General features: G+C 39.7%; 1 protein-coding gene across 2 annotated transcripts in view; it reads right to left on the reverse strand.

Annotated features, from left to right (window-relative positions):
- Positions 1 to 2,170: 2,170 nt before the first annotated feature.
- The window catches only part of Optn (optineurin), a 32,461-nt gene continuing 16,829 nt past the window's right edge, over positions 2,171 to 17,802 (reverse strand). Inside the window, exons 6-14 of one of the 2 annotated variants that reach the window (XM_013014712.1) lie at positions 17,296 to 17,430; positions 12,818 to 12,920; positions 11,261 to 11,376; positions 9,199 to 9,348; positions 8,469 to 8,562; positions 6,666 to 6,824; positions 5,197 to 5,327; positions 3,916 to 3,995; positions 2,171 to 2,544 (exon numbers count right to left, since the gene is read on the reverse strand). In XM_013014712.1, coding sequence (XP_012870166.1) covers positions 2,417 to 2,544; positions 3,916 to 3,995; positions 5,197 to 5,327; positions 6,666 to 6,824; positions 8,469 to 8,562; positions 9,199 to 9,348; positions 11,261 to 11,376; positions 12,818 to 12,920; positions 17,296 to 17,430 — 1,096 coding nt within the window. In that variant the 3' untranslated portion in view covers positions 2,171 to 2,416. Of the gene's footprint in view, positions 2,545 to 3,915; positions 3,999 to 5,196; positions 5,328 to 6,665; positions 6,825 to 8,468; positions 8,563 to 9,198; positions 9,349 to 11,260; positions 11,377 to 12,817; positions 12,921 to 17,295; positions 17,431 to 17,802 lie in introns of both variants that reach the window. The other variant, XM_013014710.1, reaches the window with a different exon arrangement.

Genomic DNA, 17,802 nt, shown 5'->3' on the forward strand with positions numbered 1-17,802 from the left:
TTTTTCAAGGAACATTCTATGGTAAAATTGACGGCTCTTTATGTTTTTACATTCTAAAAATAGTGTTTGTACATGATCATGGTTTCCAAATGCATAATCGTGCTTAGTTTCTGCGTAATTCCAAACACGTCCGAGCAGAAGAGATGATTGCTTGAGCCGTTACTGCGGCTTGTACTCAGGACCTGATGCCGTCCCTTCGTTTTTCCACCCAGGTTGGCACTCCAGACACTTGAGCCACTCACGGACTCTTCTGCCAGGGCTGGCTTCAAACCCTGATACTCCCATCTCAACCTTATTTTCTTTTAGTATCCTTATTTTCTTTTTAGCTTATTCCTGAGAGTGAGACTATTGGGCAAAAGATTATAAAGGGCCACACTTTCTTACTGTTAAGACTAATATCTTAACATCTTAACTCTCAAACCTAGAAAGGCAGGAAACAAAGATTCACATCTGTTCATCTTCCCTGCTCCCTCCCTCCTTCCCCTCTCCCTTCTCTCTCTCACTCTCCACTCCCCACCCCCAACATGATGTAGGCTGATCTGCTCTTCCATACTCTCTCCTACCATAATGGACCAAAACCTCTGAAATCATGAGCCAAAATAATTTTTTCTTCCTTTCAGTTGTTCTGACAAGGTATTGAGTCACAGCAATAAAAAGTCAAACACAGGTAGATGTCATACAAAGTGGTTTTCACCCGGTATGCACAAATTTCCTATGTTGTGTTGTTAACTGGTAACATGGAACAAGGCCTTTGAAGAGAAATCACACAGGGGTTGGAGTACCAGCCAATGAGCTTTGAAAGCAAGTGTCAGTTGGAGTCCCAGTTTCAGACAAATAAGTAGAGAGATATCACACAATAATTGAGACAAGACATGTACAGACTTCATAAATTCTTTAATAAGCAGCCTTAATTTTAAAAATACATTATTTCAGTCATCATTTTGTGCATTGGAAGGAAGCTTTTTCTTACTGAAACTGCACCTGTTTCACTACTTATCCTCAGGTTCTGCGAACAGCCCCCAGCCTATGTGAGTTCACCTTTTTGAGATTTCATATGTAAGTGAGATCATGTGGTATTATTGTGCTTTGTCTCCTGTATTTCACTTAACAGGATATTCTTCAGATTCATCGGTGCTGTGACCAATGATAGGATTTCCCTCTTTTTTTTTTTAAGGCTGAATACACTTTCATTGTGTATGTACACCACATTTTCTTTAGCTTCTCATCTAATGGCAGACACCTAGGTTGCCTTCCATATCTGAGCTACTATGAGAACTGCTGCAGTGGATATGAGATTTAGATAACTCTTCTGCAGCCTTAATTTAAGCCAGTTCATTTGCAATCCTAACCACTAGCAAACAAATAACTGGGTCACAGGCTTATTCTGTCCATTCACATTGTTATTTCAGAGTTTGGGTCTGCAGGGTATTTTTATTTAAACACAATATGAAAGTTCCCCTAATAATTTAAATGTGAAACCATTTGATTTGCTTCTCTACTTAGGATACTACAGAAGTCTATTTTCTCCAGTATAAAGTAGTAAAAAAAAATTAGACTAGAAACTTCAAATAATAAATGGAAAGAAACTTGATTTTTATTTTTATTATTTTGTGTGTGTGTGTGTGTGTGTGTGTGTGTGTGTGTGTGTATCAGTCAGGGCCTCGGTGCTGTCCTTTAGGCTTTTTTTTTTTGCTCAAGGTCTTCTACCACTTGAGCCTTCACTTCTGGCCTTTTGGTGTTCAGTTGGGCTGGCTTTGTACCAAGATTCTCAGATCTCAGCCTTCTGAGTAGCTAGGATTACAGGTGTGATACACTGATGCCTAGCCGAAGTGAAATTCTTAATACTATGATTGGGTCCAGGAAGACCAGTGAGCTCATTGTCATATGTGTCAGATTTGTTCACGTGCCCTGCTATGAATCAAAAAGCTCAGTGCTCACAGGAAGAGCTGCAGCCATAACACTGACAGAAACACAAACAGAACCCCCAAAGATCCATTTTAACTGAGTGTACTTAAAAAAACTTCAGACATTTTCTTGATTAACCCATGATCACCTATTTTCCCCTGCTTCCTTCAGAGTGTTAAGCTGATCAGTAAAGTTTCTCCACCTGACTCTTTGAGCTGTCACATGGTGTCCTGTGAGGACAGAACAGTGACTGGCATGAACAGAACATAGCAAACACCAACTTTATTGTCGGAAGGCTGTGATGAGGATTCCATTTTCTGAATTTATGGGAATCCACAGTGTTCTATTTAGAATAGATACATTTTTTTCTCCTAAAAGAAGCAGCACAAGGCAAAAATATTTGAGAACACACAAAGGAGCAGAAGTACAAGTCCTGGAGGAGAAAACCTGATGTTACCAGCAGTCTGAGGGGGGGAGGGGGGACGGGGTGGGTAAGAGAGAATGGCAACCTTTAAATGATGCAATCCATGACATGAATCTGTAGCGTGTCTATGTCAGGCAGGACTTCACCACATTTGGGGCAAGAATGAATTGGAATGCTCTGTGGCTGTGGTTGCCGCCAATTCCTCTCCTCAGCCCCTGGGAATGAAGGAATAAAATGTTTAGTTCCATCTAGAAAGCACTTTTTGTGTGTGTACCTGTACTGGGGTTTGAACTCAGGTCCTGGATGCTGTCCCTTAGCTTTTTCATTCAAGGCTACCACTCTACCACTTGAAACGCAGCTCTACTTCTGGCTTTTTGGTGCTAAATTGGAGATAAGAGTTTCACAGATTTCCCTGCGTGGGCTTTGTACCACAATTCTCAGATCTAAGCCTCTTGAGTAGGACTACAGGTGTGGGCCACCTGTGTGCCCAGCTTTCCTTCTCTTTTTAAGATGAAATTCAAGATGGTATTGTAAGCCTAGGCTCTTGTGTCCATTAACTTTATTTTGTAGCCACCCTAGGCATTGACCTTTGAATTTTATCTTTCATATCTAAAATCAAGGATAATTCTTTCTGTTTTAATGATTTATTATAAACGATACATTACTAGTGCCTTAAAACCATAAGTACTACACCATATATATATATATATATATTTTTTTTTTGGATCTGGTCGTGGGGGCTGAACTCTGGGCCTGTGAACTGTCCCTCAGCTCTTCAGCTCAAGGCTAGCATTTTACCACTTGAGTCTTAGTGCCACTTCCGGTTTTTTCTGCTTATGTGGTGCTGAGGAATCGAACCCAGGGCCTCAGGCATGCGAGGCAAGCACTCTACCACTGAGCCACCTTCCCAGCCCTACACCATATTTTTAAGAACTGCCATGCTCTATTTTAGGAAATGAAGATCTGGATATATACAGGACTAAGTTGATAACTTCTTATATACAGTACTATGCAGTAAGTGCCTGCACTTGGGGTCTGAGCTACTTAAACTTGTCAAACTTCAGTTCTGGCATCTGTAAGAAGTGGTCAAATATACCTCATGGAAGCTTTTGAAACTTCAGTGAGTTACAGAAGAGATCCACACAGAGCCTGCACCCAGTAAACTCTCAATAACTGTGAACATTATTATGTGCAAACACCAGGCAGTATGTAAAGCTCACTGCGTACTAAACAGACCAACTCTTAACAGAGGGATAAATTGCTTTGAAGGTTCAGGAGGGACACTCATAGAGATGGGCAGAAAGTTCCCTGGGAGGCAACAACAAGAAGATGGGAATATGGAAGACACTGCATAAATATATGCAAGTAGAAGCTTAGGATGAGTGGAAGGGGCTGCCTAAGATCAAACCTTACCTAGCAGATAAAGCCTTAGCAGGGAAGTGACAAAGACTGGAGTATGGGACAAAAAGGGCTCTATACTTTTGGTAGTGTGACTTAAGAGTCCATCCTATGTGTGAGGGAACTTGTTTTGAGTATCTTTGCATGATTTTGTTATTCCCTGGAACCCTGGCTCATAAGTGACTCACCTCTTTGTACAAGGTAGACCTGCTGGTCGGGGTCATTTGTTCTTGCTCCATGCCGGCTCTGCATTTCCATCAAGGACTGCCTACTGGGGTGAAAAGCAACACTGTGTGATGTCTTACAACCCTGAGATATACCCCATTAGGACGCAGTAAACACTATGGAAAAAAACCCAAAACACCAGTATGCAACTACAAGGTCAAGGTTCATAAAATCCAGAACTTCACTGGGCACTGGTGGCTCACACCTATAATCCTAGCTACTCAGGGCTGAGATATGAGGATTGCAGTTCAAAGTCAGATGGGGCAGGAAACTCCATGAGACTCTTATCTCCAGTTAACCACTAGAAAATTGGAAGTGGCGCTGTGGCTCAAAGTGCTAGAGCACCAGCCTTGAGCAAAAAAGCTGAGGGACAACACCCAAGCCCTGAGTTCAAGTCTGATGAGCACCACTACCAACAAAAACATTAGAACTTGAGACTCATTTCATTTTTAAAAATCAGTTAAGAAACCACTGAACTGATAACTGGTAGGGGAGCCAATTAGAGAAAATAGGCATAGTTCTATAAGAGACAGTAATTAAATATCTGTCAATAGGATTCAAAATTGCAATGTTAAATCAAGTTGTACAACAGTATATACAGTGGTATTGTTTAAAGATACATAGGTGTGTGTGTGTGTGTGTGTGTGTGTGTGTGTGTGTGTGTGTGTATAATAGAGATGGTCACCCACCAAATTTCTAGTTTCACAAGGGAAATGAATGGTGGGTAACAAGAGAGACTACACTGATCTACAACTTCTTTTTACCCTTTAAAAAAATTCGGATAAAACAAACTGTTAGCCAATTCCAAACTGGGTAACATGTTATATTGTGTTATTTTATTCTCTGTGTTTTTAATTTTTTTTTGTCAGCATGGGATTTGAACTCAGTGCTTGGGCGCCGTTCTTGAGTTCTTTTGTTCAAAGCTGGCACTTTATCACTTTGAGCCACAGCTCCACTTCTGGCATTCTGGTGGTTAACTGGAGATGAGTCTCATGGACTTTACTGGCTTTGAACTGTGATCTTCAGATTTCAGCCTCCTGAGTAGCTGGGTGTTATTTTAAGTCTAATTTCTCACAGTGATCTGTCCAGCTTTGTTTAAGGTAAATGTGCTGTAGGCACACAAGTGATACGTAGGCAAAGTGATTCTCAAACTCAAACAGTTTGACAGGGTGTGCCTCACCTACAATCCGCCCCCACCCCGCCCCACCATGAGGTGCTCCAAGCTTCCCCCTCACTTCCCTCACCTGCTTCCATCCTCAAAAGCATTATTCTCTTTCAGCACAAATGCCAGCTGTAATGCCAGTTGTTCTTTCTCTTCATGGATCTTTTCTCTTGCTGCTCTTTCAGCATGGAAGTCTGAGCAGTACACCTCCATCTGTTAGAGGACAAAGGCATGAGAGTTACCTCAGAGATGGCTGCAGATTCCCTGCTTCAGAGAGATAAGAGACAAAGAGAGAGAGATAGAGACAGAGACAGAGAGAAAGACAGAGACAGAGAGAAATGCACTAATAGAACTGGTAAGGCAATTCATGTGCCACTGATTCAGTGAAATACTCTAGCCTCTTTTAGAAAGTATTTTTCAGGATTAACAACATAGTACATGGTTTATTTACTCTGCCAGGTATAGTTTAGAATGCTGGTCTTAAGATAAATTTAGGATAATAATAGATAAATAGATGTGACTGATTTTCAGACCTATATAAGGTCCTCTGTTGGGTAGTTATTTCACCTTGGCAAAAGTTCCAGCAGTGTAAAACTGCTATTTTTATTTGTTTTATATAAAATCTATAGCAGCACTGAGGTTTGAATTTAGGCCCTTGTGCTTGCTAGGCAAGTGTTCTACCACTTGAGCCAGCCTCCTGCCCACTACCATGGTTTTAGAAATCATTCTCAAGTACATAATGTAATGCTATCTCAGTTAAGTTGTATTCACTGATGATTGAGGAGGTTAAGTGTTTACTCTTAATCAGAATAGTTGGGGCTGGGAAGGTGGCTCAGTGGTAGAGCACTTGCCTTGCATGCCTGAGGCCCTCAGTTCGATTCCTCAGTACCACATAAGCAAAAATAAAAAAGCCGGAAGTGGCGCTGTGGCTCAAGTGGTATAGAGTGCTAGCCTTGAGCTGAAGAGCTGAGGGACAGCGCCCAGGTCCAGAGTTCAGGCCCCACGACCGGACCCAAAAAAAAAAAACAATAGTTAAAATTAAAATGATCAACAGTACAAGTGTTGGTAGCCCTCAGCAATGGAAAGTCTGCTGGTGGAAGTGTCCTTGGTACAACTAGTTTAGAACCTGTTTCCCTACTGAATTGCCTGCCTGCCTGGGAAGCAGCATTACCACTCCTAGGTGTATGGCTGACAAAATGAGAACACAGACAATAGGCATGCACAGGAATGTCACGGGTAAGGTCCGTCACAATGCCGTAAGGTAGAACTAGTTATCCGCCTATGAATTGTGAAACAGATAAGATTCTCCAAGGTGTGAACTTAAAACTTCCGTGCATTTTGCATGTTTCAATTTAACAAAAATTTTTAAGTGATTGGTTGAAATATATATAATATATATACACATACACACACATATATATCATATATATATTATACATACATACATATATATATATATATATCAAAGTCCATGTGTGTTCAAATACTTTTGAATCTGAGAATTGAACAGCAGCTGACTTCACTTAGCCTGGGTTCTAGAACATCTCTTACCTGAGCCCGGAGGACAGCCATGGTTTCCAGGTCCTCCTCCTGTTTGGCAATGATCTGCTTCATCTCATCCATCTGAAGTTGCTTGGAAGCCAGTGCCCTTTCAGCCAGATCTAGTTTCTCATTTAATTCCTGCAGCAACACCTTGTCCACTTTCTCTGACTGAAAGAGACAATATTAAGCCCAGTGCAGTGACACACCCTTATAATCCCTGTGACTCAGGAGGTGGAGTGAGGAAGAGCTCAAGTTCCAGGTTTAGCCTCACCAAAGTGACCCAAAACAAAAGTCAAATGGCTGGTAGTTTGGCTCATCAAAGTTATCAAAAACAGGTAGTCTGGCTCACTAAAGTTATCAAAAACAGAATTCAAAGGGTTGGTAGTTTGCCTTGAGTGGTAGAGCTTGCCTAGCATGCATGAGATCCTGGCTTCCATCTCAGGATCACTTAAAACAAGAAAACATACAAAAAATGAACCACAGTATTATTCCAGAAATGGTTGTGAAATAATGTAGCCTATTTTAGCAAAGTATCAGGTAAAGGTTTTTTTTTTAATTATTCGGTCTAAAAAAATTATTCGGTCTAATATTTAAATATTAAATTAGAAGTGGTAACGCATGTAACTTATGATTTACAAGTAGTAATTTCCTACTTTCAAATGTTAAAAATAAAAAAAACACTGAAATTACAAAATAGTAAAAACCCTGGCCGTGCTGAGGTTGTAATTCATAGATACTTGTTATTTATCCATATATGTTATTCTTTGTGAACACATTTAACTTAAAAATCTATTAAGGTCCTAGAAAGAAAAAAAGATTCTATTAAAAAAAACAACCAAGAGTGTCTTTATAAGGATAGAAATCAAAGATATTTTCTAACTCAAAGCTTCCATGGTCTACAAATTATCACACCATCACAATTCATTTAAATCACAGGCTGATACATCCAAGGCCTCAAGTTCACTACCAGCAGGAAGCTGGCCTTGAACAATTGCAGGCAGCAGATGGCGACTCTGGCCCTAACCCGTTGTCTCACTGTGCATTATTTACTATTGACATAGGAGCCAGGGCTCCTAGCTCTCCTGTGAACCTACGCTGAGAACCAGCAAAGACTATCCTTGACTGTAGTCTATTAGCATGACCTCACCTCACAAAGCACATAGGCATATGTAGAACAGGAAAAGTTATACATGTTTTTACATAGAAATCAATAAATTGGGTGGCTCACGCCTATAATCCTAGCTACTCAAGAGGCTGACATCTGAGGATTGCGGTTTGAAGCCAGTCCAGAGGCAGAAAAGTCTCATAGGATTCTTATTTTCAATTAACCACCCAAAAACTGGAAGTGGAGCTGTGGCTTACTTAAAGTGGTAGGTAGAGCACTATAGCCTTGAACAAGAAAAGAGCTCAGCAACAGTGCCCAGGCCCTGAGTTCAAGCCCCATGACCAAAAGGAGAAAAAAAATCAATTAATTGCAAACAACTTTTGAAACCAGACTTAAGTATTCATGCATATATATTTATTTATTTATTTTGCCTGAACTCTGGGCCTGGGCACTGTCCCTCAGCTCTTTAAGCTCAAGGCTAGGGCTTTAGCACTTGAGCCACAGTGACACTTCCCGCTTTTTCTGCTTATGTGGTGCTGAGGAGTTGAACCCAGGGCCTCGTGCATGCAAGGCAAGCACTCGACCACTGAGCCACCTTCCCAGCCCATCATGCATATTTTTAATAAATAAAACGTTCCATTGTTTCCATTCCCCACTAGGCCGCAGAAGTGTTTTACGTTTTTGTTTTTATTTTTTAAAATAAATACCTCGCTTTTTGTTAGTTGCTCAATTACTATCAATGCATTATCATAGTCTTGGAGAAGTTGGCCATATGTTGATTGCAGAGTAGCTAATTTGGACCTATTAAAAAAGATATTAAAGAAAAGAAGCTTGAAAAAATACCACAGAAATTTACAATCTTTTCTCCTAACCAACTGAAAACTTAAAACAGCAAAATCTTTCTACCTTTAATATTCCACCACCTTCTAGCATTTTCTTTTTTTTTTATTATTTAGAGAATACTTTATTAGTTTCTGTAATCAAACCCACGTAGATAAGACCTTACATATTTAATACAGTGCGTTTACCCCTGTACAAATAGAAAAAAATTAAGTTTAACATTTCTAGACCAATATGGCTATTAATTTCTGTACAATGCCAACTCAACACGGTAAACTGGGATACTTTTTCCAAAGTTGACAGCACAGCTAAAGTTTCCAAAAATTCAAATTATATATATGTATATATATATTTATATTTATATAAAAAGACCAATAATAGCAGTATGTTATGCATTTTCTTATACTCAAAGTAATATTTAAAAAAATAGAGACCACAAATCATTTTTTATAATTTTATTTTGGTAAAGTATAAATTTTTTATTATTGCAAAGGAAGAGTCTCTTAGTACTCTTTAAAATTAAAAAAAAAATGAATTTAGTTCTTCAACTCCAACCTATATTTACAAAGCTAGTCCATTCCACCAGGGTAAACTTACTTTTCATCTTCTGTCCTAGCTTGTTCCATTTTTATTTCTGAACGCATGCTTTCCACTTGGAGTTCTAACTTCTTGTTGTTATAAACAAGCTCTTGCTTTTCATTCAGCTCCAGTGGGGTTGCTGAATATTTCCTTTCAAGGGCCTGACACCTAAGAAAGATAAAGATTTTACTTCTTCATTGCTTTTACACAACTACTAAGATTTCATAAAATACAAGAATTTTAGTGTTCTGAGATTTATGGAGAAATAGAAAATATTGTATTCACCTTGCTTCTTTTCTTTTTTTTTTTTTGTCGGTAGTGGGCTTGAACTCTGGGCCTGGGCGCTGTCCCTCAGCTTTTCAGCTCAAGGCAAGCGCTCTACCTCTTGAGCCACAGCGCCACTTCCAGTTTTCTAGTGGTTTATTGGAGATCAGAGTCTCACGGGCTTTTCTGCCCGGGCTGGCTTTGAACCGTGATCCTCAGATCTCAGCCTCCTGAGTAGCTAGGATTACAGGTGTGAGCCACCAGTGCCCAGCTTCGCCTTGCTTCTTTTCTAGACATAGACATAATCCATGGCTATGCACAAATAAATACGGGACTAAGATGACATGAAGTAGTGTCACATTTGAATAATTATCTTAAGTAGTCATACTAATATGCAAATAAGTGAAGACCAAAGTAGTGATTTGCTAAAGATGAATCTCATTAGAAACTAATGTAGATGGATATCATAGACCCTTGGGTACCTTTTATATTTCAAAAATTCTGTCAGACACAAAGACTTGGACTTCTGACAAAGATTCAATGAAATGAAAGGAAGTCCCCTAAGGTCTGTTAATGATCAAGTTGAGAATTTCAGTAGCATTATATAGAATACAATTATGTGCCAGGCATTAATACCAAGTGTATTAAATATCTCACTTACTATTTAAATGTCTAGATATTATGAGAATTTACAAGTGATAACACAGAATTTTGGAAAGAATAAACAACATGCCCAAGGTACAACCACAGATTATCTATATAGCAACATCCAAAGTACAGCCACAACCACAGATCCGCTGTTACAACAGGGTTTCAAATCTAGGTCCTTTGTCCCAAGTCCTTCCCCTTGAGCACTGTGTTGTATCACTTACCACATGGTAGAGTGCTGGAAGGTTTAATTCCAAGAATACATACACCTACACACCAGGCTGGAAATGCACTTGCCAATGAACTCAATGGCTTTGGATATTTTTTTTCTCTTTCCTGAGACAAAGTTCCAAAATGGAGGCCAAGCTAGTCTCAAATTTATGATCCCCTTGTCTGGGATTGTGAGTGTATATTATCATGCCCAACTTGGATAACATAAATCAAGAGAAGTAAGCAAATGGAAAATTCTCAATGCATATGTTTTCATAATTGACTTAAAAAAAACTGATGGAGATGGGCTTTTTTTTTTCTAAATACACCTCATTCAGCTCCTTTATGTTCTTTCTAGCTTGCTTTCTTTCTTGTTGGTCGTGGGGCCTGAACTCTGGGTCTGTGGGCTGTCCCTCAGCTCTTCAGCTGAAGGCTAGCACTCTACCACTTGAGCCATTGCACCACTTGCAGGTTTTTTCTATGTGGTGCTGAGGAATAGAACCCAGGGCCTCAAGCATGCAAGGCAAGAACTCTACCAATGAGCCACCTTCCAAGCCACTTCTAGCTTTCTTTTAACTCTTGTTCCAATCAACATTGTCAGCTGATCACTTACAGGAAATCTCATTTGCAGCTCTGAATTGGCTCATAGGCTGCCAATTTACTAGAATCTAAGTTTTTTGTGGTCCTCATTCCCATATTACAGCCTGTAATACAGCATATTACTTATACTTATGCTTCACCCTGAAAACACCTTAGTGCTTTATGAATTCACATTTTATTTATGTCTCTCTTTTTGTTTTAATCAGTAGCACAGAAAAAAGGCATCTGGTTTGACAGTTGTCTGGGGTTGCATTCAGGGCCTTGCACTTCCTAGGCTGGTGTGTTTTTACATATTAACACATACTTTGTGAGAATGTATATTTTTCAAAGGAGAATACAAGGAACCTTTCATTCTTACTTTTCTTGAAGCCTCTTCTTCATGAGCTCAGCTTCACTGAGTTTTATATGAGCTTCTTGAAGCTCCTTAAACAGGGATGTCAACTGAAGATTCAGTGCTTGTACTTCGCTGCCAATCTGTCACACAGGAAAGGACCAATAGTCATCTGTGGTTATCATCAGAGGATAAATGAATCCTGTGAGAAAAGCCTGAACCACTCATATCCAATTAATACTAATTGAGAAACAATCAATTCTGACAACCTCAAATATCTGGGTGAAAGGAACATTCTGGATACAATTCTCTTTCCTAATGGGCCTTTAACTGATCAGTCTGGATACCCTTGTGATCATGAATTTGTCACTCTTCTACCTCACCCTCTCCATGTCTCAATGATCACAGAGCATGGAGGTGTGAAAGCATGACCCTATTTATCTGGTGAGTAGGCTGGCATGGTTAACATATTGCCTTGAAAAGTTATTAGTTTCACAATTTAATAGTTTAATAAATAAAACAAAATTCAAAAATAAAGTCTAATAGCTTCACAACTATTTTGGCAGCTCTCCAATTTGGAAATGAATTTCATAATGTCTTAGACTCCTCATTACTTCATTATTGGTTGTTCAATTGGTTTTAATCATTAGGGTCCTGTTACATATTGGTAGCCTTTTCATCTCAAGTTTTCTTTTTTCTATTTTTTGTTTTTGTTTTTTGATTTTTGAAACGGTGTCTGAACTTGCTACATAGCTTAGGCTAACCTCAACTTGAAGACCCTCCTGCCTCAGTACCCTGAGTGCCGAGATTACAGGAATCTGACACCATGTGCAGCTCATCTTTATTTTCTAAATGTTCTCCATTGTCTTAAAAGTAGGAGACTTGGAGCTGGGTATAGTGTTCTGTAGCTGTTATCTCAGCTGTTGAAAGGCTGAAGGAGGAAGACAGTTTCTTAGCCTTGGCTACTTAACAAGACCCCATCTCAAAACGAAACAAAACCCAAAACCAAATGGTAGACATTTAATGTATATATTGTTAAATAAATCAATTAGCTAAAATGGGTATTTCATGTAAATACCTATCCTGTGGACTCTCTTAAGTGGCTGGCTTTGCTAACTTTCCCTAAGCTAAAACTGTGCAGGCTCAAAGGCCTAGCTCTTAAGTTGCCATACAACACTCAATATATATTTATGCCAATTTGTTTTGCTATTTTTACGCCAATTTGTTCCTACCAATCCTGGATAGAACAAAGATCTTTCAATTCTAAGTCATATCCTCAAAATGATCTCATTAGAAAGTAAGCCTATTTCCTTTTACGTTTAGGGTGTTTGTTCATTTTAGGATTTAGGAAACGAAATCAGTCCAGAAGAGATGTAGGAATGTTTTTTGTTTGTATAGATAAGATACATCTCACTGTGATTGACACAGAGTGACGTTCAAACTCAGGATAAGTAAATAAGGAAAAAATAGTGAATATTTAACATGAATGCCATTTCTACCATTCCAAAGCAAGCAGCACATGACAAAACTCGAATCCAGCTGCTGTATACTCTCTCTACTGGGGTGTGGAATCTTAGTACCCACAGTCTCTGTGCCTGTCTCCTCTTCATTCTCTTTTTCTGTGCTTCCCTCCGTCTGCGTCTCAGTCTCTGAATGATTATCTGCTTTCTTTTCAAATTCTGAAATTCTGAAAATTACAAAATCAGAAAAGTTACTTTCTCTTTGGTTTCAAGAGGGATAACAGTTGTATAAACTTTCAAAGGAACACCATTCAAAACCTGAATAAGAGTCGGGGTTTCCAAAAGGTCTTTACATTTCACCATATTAGCACTGCTATATTTTTTACCCTAAGATTGACTAGACTTGATGTGGCATAGACAGATACACACAGGATAAAACACAAGAATATATGCTGGCACATGCCTATAATCCCAGTACTCAGGAGCCTGAGGCAGAAGTATTTGTGAGTTCAAAGCTAGGTCCTGGCTACATAATGAGACCCAATCTCAAAAAACAAAACAAAAAAGACAGGAATGACTCATCTTAAACACTGTCTGTCTTCATGTGACTCGATGATCAGAAATGATTTTTGAAATTTGTTTCTGCATTGCACAAACGTAGAGGTCCATTCATATGAATAATCAGAAGCCAGGTGCAGGTGGCTCAAGCCTGTAATCCTAACTACTCAGGAGGCTGAGATCTGATGATTACAGTTTGAAGCTAGACTGGGGAGAAAAGTCTGTGAGAATCTTATCTCTACTAAAACTACAGAAAAGCTGGAAATAGAGCTGTGGCTCAAGTGGTAAAGCACTAGCCTTCATCACAAATGCTCAGGGACAGCTCCCAGGCCCAGAGTTCAAGCCCCAGGCCCAGCAAACAACAACAACAAAAGACTCATCAGAGAAGGAAAGGTCCTTGGAGGACCCACTGAAGATTCTAGTCCTTGAACAAACAAATGTAGTATAGCTGTTACACTGAATCAGAATTGCAGGAAAGCCATCCTAGTACATATGTGACACAGACTGTGCTGAAAAGATAGGAGTCTGAGTACATGCATGTAGGTTTTCTCCTACCCCAAGCCCTATGAAAATGACTCTTGAACAGCTATGTGCCTTCAGGAACAAAAAGAGGAAGAGGAGATGAACAGGAATGAGTGGGAATAGACTGAGTATTGCAGGAAGATACATCCTGATGGTCAGCAAAAGGGAGAACCAATATGTAAGCTGGTTCACCCAGTAGAAACCCCCAAAAGATGGAAATGGGGACATCAGATGCCTCTGGAAGTGATGATAAAGACACTGGAAGATGATAAAATCTCCTGCCTGACTCCCTATTTATTATCACCTGGCCCTTGTTTTCCACAGTAATTAGGTGAAGTATGTTTTCTTTCATTTCTCTGGCCTGTCCATTGTGTAACCAGTCAGGAACTGCAAGTGGACAAGCCAGTCCATTGGTTCTGGACCTGAAGATATTAGGCAAAGTTGCATTTCCTACTTAAAATAAGGAATTTACATCAACCACCCGAGGCTCTTAAACCATCTTTTCTAACCCATTTCAAGAACCCTGGCATGTAGAAAAAAATGCTGTCAGGCAAGAGGCTGAATTCTCTGAAGACTTTGACTAGATCATGAAAAAAAACAATCTGTTTCAGACATGGAGCCTCTTCAAAGAGAAATTCCTACAGATGCTCACCAAGGTTCAAAGGACTTCTGTTTTTCCTCCACCCCCACCTTCCTTCCTTCGTCCTCTTCTTCCTCCTTTGTCCTTCTCCTTCTTCATTTTTGGTGGTACTGGGGCTTGATCTCAGGTCCTTAGATTCATACATGGCTTTTCTGCTCATGGTGACACTACCACTTGAGCCATACCTCCATTTCTAGCTTTTTGCTGAGTAATGGAGATAAGGGTCACTCACATTTGTTTTCCCAAGCTGGCTCTGAAACCCAGTTCTCAGCCTCTTGAATAGCACCAGCTCAAAATGGGTCCTACCTTCCCTGCCTCTTAATCCTCATCAAACACCCCAAACTACCAGACATTTGAGGGGAACTTTAAAACGGGTATTTTTTCTATCATCAGCAGAATGTATAGAAGGAGGCTATCATTAGTATCCCTAGATACATAAGGTAACATTACAAAGGAATTTTAATAGCACCCAAAGTGCTGGGCATGGTGACACATGCCTGTAATTTTAGTACTCTAGAGGCTGAGGCAGGAAGATCTTGAGTTGGAGACCAGTCTGGACTGTAGAGAGGGCCTCTACTCCACAAACAAACAAACCAACCCCGAAAAGTACTGAATTATGGGAACAGGTGATAAGCACAGGAGAGCTGAAGGCATTCTACAGCCTGATTGCAAAGGAAGATTCTATGATGATTTCAATTCAGGACTCTGAAAAGAATGCCCCTGGAGAAGATGCTTCAAGAAAACACTACTAGAACAGTAGTGTGTTTCAATGAAATTGAGAGACTTTCTCTAGGAAAAAGAATATGGGAAAAAATGTGTTGTGGTTTAAATGTCCTTTCTGAAATTCAAGTTGATGTTTAATTGCTGCTGGCATTGGACAACACTGCCCTAAGAACAGAGGAGAAGGGTCTGGGAAGGTGGCTCAGCGGTAGAGCGCTTGCCTCGCATGCCTCAGCACCACATAAGCAGAAAAAAATCTGGAAGTGGCGCTGTGGCTCAAGTGGTAGAGTGCTAGCCTTGAGCTGAAGAGCTGAGGAACAGTGCCTGGGCCCAGAGTTCAGCTCCCATGACTGACCGAAAGAAAAGAACAGAGGAGAGCTAGAAAAAGTAGATGTGGGCTAGGGACTGGTCAAAGAGCTGTTCCTCCACATAGCAAGTTTGTAGAACAATTGATTTTTTTTTTCAGTACTAGGGTTTGAATTCAGAGTCTCATGCTTGTTAGGCCAAGTACTTGACCACCGAAGCCATTCCTCTGACCCATATTTTGCCTTTATTTTTGAGGAAGAGTCTCAATTCATACCCACCCTGGGCTGTAAACCTACTTGTACTTCCCCACGTTGCTGGGGATGGTAGTTGCATGCCACTGTGCACAGCCATTTTACTTCCTCTGTAGCTGGCAAGCACACACCACTGCACCCATCTGTTGAGTGAGATGGAGTCTCGAACTTTTATGCTTGGAGATGACTTGAATATTAATCCTCCCAAGTAGCTGTGATGACAGGCTTGGCCACCATGCCCAGCTTGCAAAAACTGATTTTTAAAGAAGAATTTAGTGATGATAAAATAAAAATAAAACAAACCATATTGGAATCTATTACAAATTGTCAAGCCTAATTGGCCTTCAGTGCATGCCCCTCCCCACTCCCGTTGACTAGGCTAAGAAGATTAAGCATCAGAGGGTGGGGGCAGGAAGGTAGACCTTTAACAAGTGTGAGCATGTTAAAGGATATAAAGTTGACCTACTTTTGAATCACAAGCTCTTAATTTCCCAGGACAAACTGTTACCCAGAGCTCTTTTCCTGCCTTCTCCTTGATTTTCCTGGACCACATTTCCTACACAATTTTCTTCCCCTTAACAGTTGTCAGTGTACATTTAGAACACACAAATTATATGAAATATTAATCTTGGCAAAACAACCACAGAAAGACAGATCTATGGCTCTCTGTCCCCATTTATCACCTCAATGTTTTTTCAGAGTAATAAGACTTCTAACATTTATAATCCTGTGATTAATGGAAAAGGACGAAGACTGATTTATTTCAGAAAAACAAATGATAGGTCTTATGATGAGTTTGGTGTTATGCTATATTTGTTTGTGTGAGACAGGACCTCATTATATAGACCAGGCTGGCCTCAAGCCCAATATACATCTCAGGATGCAAATGACATGATCCAGAAAGTGAAAAGATAATTTTGAAGGTGTGACTCAGCAGTTCAAAATGTCTAACAGGCTTGATGTCCTGAGTTCAAAACCTAGTATTGCTAAAAAGGACACGACAAGACAGGAAAAAAGACAATCCAAAGAAAAGTGAAAATATAGACTAGTATGCAGAATATAAAATAGACCCTTGGAACTCAATAATAAAAAGTAGAGAATTTGAAAAATATTTCTCCAAAGAAGATTTAAACATGAAAAACTGTTATTCCTTAGTGAAATACAAAACTACAATGAGATAATAATTCTCTCCACCAGGATGGCTAAAATCAAAGTGACAGTAATGGATATAGAGAAAGTGGAATACTCACACACTGCTGGTGGGAATGCAAAATGGTATTGTTACTTTGGAAAATGCTTTCAGATATTATCATAGGACTTAGCAATTCCAACAAACTATATTTAAAAACACATGTCCAAGGAAAGTTCTGTACACAAATGTTCATTGATGTGTTACTCCTAATTGGCAAAAGTAGAATGCATCCAATGATGAATGAAAAAGTAAAATGTTTTATATCCATATAGTGCAACATTATTCAGCAGGAAAAATGAATGAAATGTGGACCCAAACTCCAGAACTACACACATACAAAGGAAAAGAGTAAACTCTGGTATCTTCATGAGCTGTTAAAAATGTATGCACATTTCACAATACCTATTTCATACCTTTCTTTGGCTTCTTTGAGTGCGATTTCAAGTCTTTCTACTTTCTGGTTTCCTTCCCTTAGGCAAAGCAGGAGCTGGCTCACAGTTAATTCCTCAAATTCTGCATAGTTTCTGGCACCTTCGACAGATTTGTTCCTACATTAAGACACCACCACAACAGTCATTATAAAAGTTACAAAAGCTTTCATCAGAAAACCTAAATGTCAATCTAGGAGTAGCCCAAATAGAACTGAGACCAATTTAAAGGAGCTACTTTCTAGAACATTCTCCAATTACTTCTCACCTATTGACCAAGTGCAACTGGTCCTGTGACTCACAGTGCTAAGCTCTTCCTTGCTTTTTTGAGAAGGAGTGGGGACTAACATGAGGATGCAAAGATCACTTCCCCCAAATGGTCACATGGACACACACAAGCCACACAAACCATGGCTGGGGGTAGGTGCCAGGCTCTCCAGAGCTCTAGTCTCAGAGGACTGGGCTCAAACAAACCATTGCCTCTCTCCAACT

The sequence above is a fragment of the Dipodomys ordii genome, unplaced genomic scaffold (genome assembly GCF_000151885.1).
Source record: "Dipodomys ordii isolate 6190 unplaced genomic scaffold, Dord_2.0 Scaffold24, whole genome shotgun sequence".
Classification (NCBI taxonomy): Eukaryota; Metazoa; Chordata; class Mammalia; order Rodentia; family Heteromyidae; genus Dipodomys; species Dipodomys ordii.